Genomic DNA, 7,643 nt, shown 5'->3' with positions numbered 1-7,643 from the left:
CACTGATGTCGGCAAGCAGGCAGTTAGTAGGCCAAAGTTCTGTAATGCCAGGGACTGATGATTTTGGCTATGCTGGAAGAGCATGGCAGACTGTGGCTGCAGGTTATTGCAGCAGACTAACCATTAAGCAATGGTTTACTTTCACCTGTTTATTTTATGTGCCTGCGTATCCAGGCCTAAGCCTATGTATGTTAAAGTGCAGTGTCTGCTGCCATTAAAGACACTGCTTTACCGAATACCTGCCTGACATGAGTCCTTATTTCTACGCCCTGTGTTACTATATATATATATATATATATATACATATACATAATGTGTGTGTGTGTATATATATATATATATATATATATATGTATATATATATATAATTTTGTGGCAAGATCAGGGTAAGGGTGTTGTCTCCTGGGGTAAATGGTTGCACTTGTTATGCAGCAGCAAAGTCGTAGTAGTAGTACACCAGGCCATGGCCTCAGTACAAGTATCCGCAGATAGTTTTATTAGCAGCACAAGAATAAACAACACCTAAAAGTAAATCCTGGCCTGTCTGGATCTAACTAAGCAAAATAGGTTCCTCCACTCTGAGAGGGAATCAACATCCTTCTCACAAAACAGAAGTCTTTAGCACAGAACGTACTGTACTTATAGTAATCACAGTATCTCTCAACAGGCCTCTGACCTGTTCCACAGGCAGTGAGAGACTGACTAGAGACTGGCACACATTTTATCAGCCTCTCACAGGTGGTCTGGCGATCAAGGCTGCTAATTAGCTTCTGTCAACTAGACAGAAGCTAAAAACCTGAGGCATATATATCTCCCTTTGATGACCTTTCCAGTGTTTTAGTCACAGTATATGTATGTTTAAAAAAAAATATATATATATATTAGTGTGTGTGTGTATATGTATGTAAAATATACACACACGCACGGGTCTATGCAGCGTTGCACAAAAGCCCCATGCAACTCGGTCGCATCTTCACCTTCACTTACGCCTGGATGGTCATACCTGGGTGGCAATGGGGTGTTTGCACAAGGGTTAAGTTTAGTGAGTGTGTTAATGCTGTTTCAAATGAGTTGTGGGCTAAACCTAGTTGTGGGGGATAGGATTGTGCAAGTATGTACTGATAATGATGGCGGCTATGAGGCCAAGCTTACTGGTAGGGGCCACACAATCTAATGGATGCGTACAACTCGGCATACGGGCAAGTACCCGCGTTCTCTGTGCATGTAATGTGGGTGTATGTGCGGCTGACTCGCGTTCAACTCTGAATCGGCCCCATTGCGCTTAAATATACTACACTGTGGATGCGTACGTTTTGTTTTCCTTGGTAATTGTCTCCTGGTATAAGGAACTACATCTCAAACCACATGAAGGACCAAAAGACCACCCCAGATAAGCTCCCTGTATACTACTGTACATCTGTCTTTCTTTTTTTTATAAAACATACTAGTAATATGAGCCCCGGTATATGCGGAGTCACCACAGCTCCACGCACGCTTCGCCGTAATACTTACCCATCCCAGAGCTTAATGATTCTCCTCTCCTGGTTTGTCCCATCTTCATCATGGCGGTGAGAGGTGCTGGCGCACACCACTCCCACTGCGCATGTCGATCTCAGGACATGCTTTAGCAGAGATAGCTAAACCTATATTTGGAGAGTGTTGATGTAACGTGACAGAATGTGAATAGATGCACTAACATCAGTGAGGGTGAAGCAGCCTCCTGTATGAGGAGCACCTTATACCATACAAGCAACTTGTTTGTTGGGAACATACTTGCTCACTTTTGGGATTTCTTTGAGGGGAGGTCAAAATAACAAGTGCAGCGGTGAGGTGATTGGCATTCTCGTGCCCCCGCCCTCTGGAGTACAGTAGCTTACCCTGAAGTTCGGTAGTCCCCCCCCTCTTGTGTATTTCTTAGGAAGATTGTGCCCCTTTTCTGCTTCAATCCCTCAGTGGCTTATAATACCCCTATATTTTCCATCAGGAAATACATTTATCTGGCTATACAAGTAATGTGGTGGAGGAAGGGTCTTCATGTTACCTGGCCTCCGCTACTTATGTGCCACCTCCTGGGTATGCTCAGGAGCCTAGAGGGGAGTAGAGGGGAGCTACTAGAGTAAATAGCTCACCACATCCCCACTGCCAGGTCTTAACTACAGCTGCTATAAGGCTCCAGCTAGTTACGCCTCTGGTAATGCAACTTATTTTTTTGACTAAAAATCTGATTTAAAATCTAGTTCATTGTAGCACGCGCCTCAGGTGAAAATTGAGGTGGCTGTACAGGGATGCTGGTGTTTCTGGAGGGACATATTCTGAATTCCCCTGTAATAGAGACTTTTTTTTCTCCGCCATTCAAAACATTGAGATACACATCTGAAAAATGTTTGGGCCGTGGATACTGGTTAAAACGATGAAATGACAAAGCACAGCATGTTGCATTGTTCCAGTTAAACGGTCGGTGTCATCATGGCCATGCCACAGATAGTATCTCCATTACCATGTATACTGCATCCTGTCATTCAGCCCTATAACGCTTCAGTTATCCCAGCTATGATCCATGGTGAAGGGCCGTTATGGCTGCCAGCAGCTGACTGTTCTATGATGTCTACAGTGACTGGTTCATGCTTCGTATCTCTGCCTTCTGTTGTCTCTCCTGGTTCCAACCCTACTGTACCACCGGTGGCTGCACAGATTGCCCGTAACCAGTTCCTGCTTTATTATTTATCATTCAAGGCTGAAAGTGCTGCTGCCTAACCATAGCCGCCACCACCTTCCTCACAAATTGTTATGCCTCTTCCTTCTGTACCCAGCGCTGCCCACAACTCTTCCATTGGAAGCTCATTCGGGCAGCGCTATCTAGGCCTTCTGTTATCTGAATGCCAAGGTGTTAAGGTGGCCACACACATGGCGATGCGCACACAATCAGCCGATGTGTACGATTTCCCTTGAAACTCTCCCCGGCAGCTCAGCACACGATCTCCACACAATTTGGTGTCCAATCTTCAAACGGTCTACAGTGCATCGCCTTCTAGATTGTCAGACCTGCCCTACTGCACGGTAGATCTGAAGATGCGATGTGCGACCAGCGGGGACGCGCATCGCATCGTGATTGTGAGTGGGGACTCACGATTTACTCAGGATTTGGCCATATTTTACCCAATCTGTCGTTGGGTAAAATATCGCTATGTGTGTGGCCAGCTTTAGAGCTATTTGCAACACACGCCAACTCTCAGCACACTTTCTCATTCCCTAAATTGTTGTATATAGAGGAACACTGTTACTTCTGTGAGCATGCAGTGATGATCATGAAGCTGAAGTACATAGGAGGCCAGAGCAATCAGGCAATAGTCCAGTGCTGGATTGCAGCTGGCACCATGGGTTTACGTAGTTACAACCATTTCTGAGGGTAACTCTCCTCCTTCTATCTAGAAGTAAAAGCAATGTCAACGTTACAGCCTCCAAAGTGAATGCTGGATAACACCCACAGTCCTTACCTTCCAACATTAGCTGTGTGGGAATCTGGACAAGGGCTTACAAGAAGAAGTGGCAAAGCCATACATCACGAGGGTATGACCAGTGTTTCCGATGTGCTGGGCAGCCATCATTTTCCCCCTTCTCCCCTAAAAAGACCATGAATCCTGCTTGCACCTCTGCAGGTGCATGTGCCATTTGTCTGGGAGACTCCTGCATCTCCTTTGGCGCTCCCGGATGCCCAAAAGAGTGGATAAGTTTTCCGGAGGCTGCACACGGTCGCCCACTTTCTGAGTGAAGAAGGTGGTCAGCCGGCCAATGATGAACTTTGCGCTGAATTGTGTCTTCTTGCCCCGCCCCTGCTACACGGTGTAGGTAATAAAGGCATTGTATAGTGGGCCATGATGACTTCACACCCCCCTGCACTACCCACTTGGCCGTGCCACCCCTCCTCCGCACTCCAACTGTGTTATGGGACATATCTCCTAACTTCTAGGTCGATAGGGAAGGAGTGAGTGACAGGGCTCCAGGGACTGTCACACCTAAATTGGGACACTTTAGAGATATGTTTAAACTGGTAGTGAGTCAAGGTAGGGGGGAAGGAGGGGGCATGAGTGTTAAGTGGTTTTATTCTATGTTGATAGATTGGGGATAATTGGTGCAAATTATCACTGGATCATCTAGACTGGAGCTCACAGGTAGACAATCAAGTATCCAAAAAATATATATGTCTGGGCCTAATATAGCCAAAGGAAGCCTCTTGTGTGAAAGTAGAATTATCTTTTAATATTGCCTGGGTGTAATCACTCATGGTTAATACAATGTGGTCCAGTTTATTTTATTTTGTTCCACTTCCTTTACATGTTCTGCCCTCACGTTAACATGACGTGGTTGGTTCCTGTAGGATCACTGATCAGAACCCTCTGCAGTGGATGAGTGAGACGTGTGTAGCCAGTGTCTTATACAAAAGAGAATTTGCTGTATGTTCTGTAGTCAAGTTACCCCTTATATATATACATAACCACTTCCAGTCTGCCCATCATGAAGTTTTGGAAAACACCACAGAAATGTGTCTGCAAATGATTCTCCAATTTGCAAACAAATGATTCTGTTTAGCACCTGATCACTTAAAGGCTGCTCCAATGTGCGAGGGCCGGTGCCCAGGAGGAGCCCCCACAACCATGCCCAATAATATACCAGTTTAATAGATGACAATGCAGTCATTAGATTCTCATGCTTCTCATTTATTCACTTAATATATAAAAAAAAATCTTGTAAGAATGCATTGTAGCACAATATACAATACTTCAACATACCTTTTTGTGTGAATTTTCTCAGAATAAAATCTACACCTGGAACAACGCAGTGTGGACAGACATACAGACCCCATTGTTCATGCACAAGTCTGTGCTCCCACTCCAGTTATGGAGCAGTCACTAATTTAGACCAAGACTTTAAACATTGTACAAGCCAAGACGGATATATATTTTTTTTTTTAAAAACAGGATGCGAACAATTTTTTTATTAAAAAAAAAGCGGCACATCGAAACAAAATAGTTATGTTTAGTTATTATAATATCAGAAGGACAACAGTTTTCAGAGTACAAGTTGAAGGGAAAATTATATATATATATTTATATATATATATATATATATATATATATATATATATATATATATATATATATATCTCAAATCAGTACCAGGAATCAATTCAATAATTTTATAGCTCAATATCCTCCTGTTTTATATTGGTCTTACCCGGCACTAACCATAAGTTCAGTATGTCTTTAGGGAGGGGGGGTGGGCACTGTTCAGGTTGATTCTCTAATAAAGAAAAAATTACAAGGAAAAAAAAAAAAATTCAACTCCTATCTAGAGTTTAATAAACAATCAACACCACCAATGACAGGCAATGTCAATTCATATAAATTAATAACTTACAAAAAACAGTACATTATTTACATAATAGATAATAAATACACTGTTATAAACAGTAAAGTACGTATTGGGACTCAAGGCAGTGCAATAAAAAGATCGTGTCACCGATGGATGTCGGGAAAGAAAACTAGGATCATGCAGAACGTCGTCTTGAACACACAATCACGTTACACATCGCCTTCTGATACGTATCCTCAAATGTAGTGAATGCACATGGTTTTAAAAAACAAAACAAAAATTAAAAAACCCAGCTACCTCTCTTACATTGTGCAGAATAGATATATATTCTATAGAACGCAAAAAACAAAAACAAAAAAAAAAAACCTCAACACAGATCTTTGTAACAAGCAAAGTGTGTAATGACCTAAGGTGGATGGATAGAATGACACTGGCCAGAGATGGGAATCCTCTCTGTACGATTCTTAACAACTGCAATAAAGTCACATGTATTGCCTACAAAAAAAGGAAGACTTCTTCTTTCCAGAAGGAATACAGATATACACATTATCTGTCCTGCGCACATTAAATATCGTGTAATTAATAGGCATTTCAGAGACAATGGAAGTTTTACAAAAAAGGCACAAAACGTCCGCAAACATTTGGACAGGGTTTGAACATAGATACTAGAAATTAGTCATCGGTAGGGTCTATAGGGTTTAAGGTTTCAAAATCTTGTGGTAGAAAAATCTCTCAGTTTTGTGTCATTTTTTTTCTTTTCTTTTTTTTTCTTCGTCTTATACAAACAGTTCGGCGACAATTCATGCCGTTCTCAGAACAACAATGTGCATTTACGTTTTGCTTTTCCGCCCGCAAATGATGCCAAATAACGTACATCATCCGGTAGTTTCCTGAGCTATTCTTCACTCCAGCATCCTTTAAACCACTGCTCCACCTGACGAGCAGCAGGAAAGATCTCTTGGCAAGGCTTAACCAAGGCCCAAGATCAAGATTACATGCTTGTCAAAAGCGACAGCGTGTACGTGTTCTCCCGGTTCCCAGTTCTCTTCCAGGCCTGATCTATGTGTCTAGAGGTGACGTATCGTCCGTCAGTAGTTCAGTGTCACCCTCTGGTGAGTCTTCAATTCCTGGATCAACGATGTGAAGCGTCTTCGTACTGCTGTAATAACTGATACAATCCCCTTCTTTGTCGTGGCCTTCTGAATCTTCTTCTTCAAGGGTCAACTCAAAGTGGAACTTTTCGGAGACTCCAGGGCAGTCCTTGTCCTGCTCGTCAAAGATAGGAGAAGGGCTCTGGGGTATCATGCTTTGGTACCAGTTCCTATTGTCCTCCAAAGTATCCAAAATATCCTGAGCATCGGGCTGGACCAAATCTGCCCACGTTTCCCACAAAGGATGAACAATGTAGTCAATGAACCCAACCTGGAGAAGACAGAGAAAAAGGACAATTAGTTTTCAAATACTGTAACACAGAAGAAATATATAAAAAAAATCTAAATGAGAAAAAAAAATGTACAAGTGTTTTAAATAAAGTTGGAATAGTTTTTATTTCGACTTTGTCAATGTACGCTCTTTATTAATTTGTTGTATTTATTGAATTGATGTGTCTTTTATGTTTTCATTTAACATATCATATTATTCAGAATTATCTACTGTTTGAAGAGGCCAGGTAATGGGATGTGAGATGTTTTATGTTGTATGTATGTTAAAATCAATAAAAAAAAACCCCTGATTTAAAAAAAAAAATAATAATTAAAAAAATATATATATGTTCAGAATGACCCTGTTGGGCACTTTGGCTGATGTCAATCTTGACTCTCCCAACACGGATGGCTATTCAAATGAACCGTTCGCTCTTTGCGGTCTGTTCACGCCTCTATGTCTGAACGAGCGAACAAAACTTGCGGTCGTTTTTTGGATAACTACGCCCCCTGGCCGCTCGCATCCTACGTCATGTCCGCTATTTATTAGATTAATCGAGTACATCGACCAGCGTCTGAACTGCTCGCTATTCTTGTGGTTGGTTTTTCCTACCACAAATTTGCACGCAGTTCTGACTATAAAATAATCCAGTGACGTGGTCAGTGACGCTGCTGTATTAATTATGCACACCCTTAAAACGCCCGTTTTGACCTTTAAGCACGCCTGCGTTCGGATCTCCACTCCCCGTTTTCAAGCACCTTCCCCTGTCACCACCCACATACGCCTCCTCCTGTCACTCATATTAGCAGGCATTCGCTATTTAGCGAACAAACGTTTTTCGGCCGCACTGA

At 42.3% G+C, this 7,643-nt stretch overlaps 1 protein-coding gene across 4 annotated transcripts in view; it reads right to left on the bottom strand.

Annotated features, from left to right (window-relative positions):
• Positions 1–4,699: 4,699 nt before the first annotated feature.
• Positions 4,700–7,643, bottom strand: part of PDE4B (phosphodiesterase 4B) — a 521,027-nt gene continuing 518,083 nt past the window's right edge. For all 4 annotated transcript variants that reach the window (XM_088442380.1, XM_088442382.1, XM_088442381.1 and 1 more), the window contains one exon: positions 4,700–6,792. In XM_088442380.1, coding sequence (XP_088298506.1) covers positions 6,430–6,792 — 363 coding nt within the window. In that variant the 3' untranslated portion in view covers positions 4,700–6,429. The remainder of the gene's footprint in view (positions 6,793–7,643) is intronic.

Source organism: Taudactylus pleione, unplaced genomic scaffold (genome assembly GCF_031769625.1).
Source record: "Taudactylus pleione unplaced genomic scaffold, aTauple2 ptg000310l, whole genome shotgun sequence".
Lineage (NCBI taxonomy): Eukaryota > Metazoa > Chordata > Amphibia > Anura > Myobatrachidae > Taudactylus > Taudactylus pleione.
The sequence above is the reverse complement of the archived record's forward strand: the minus strand, read 5'-3'. Positions and strand labels throughout refer to the sequence as shown.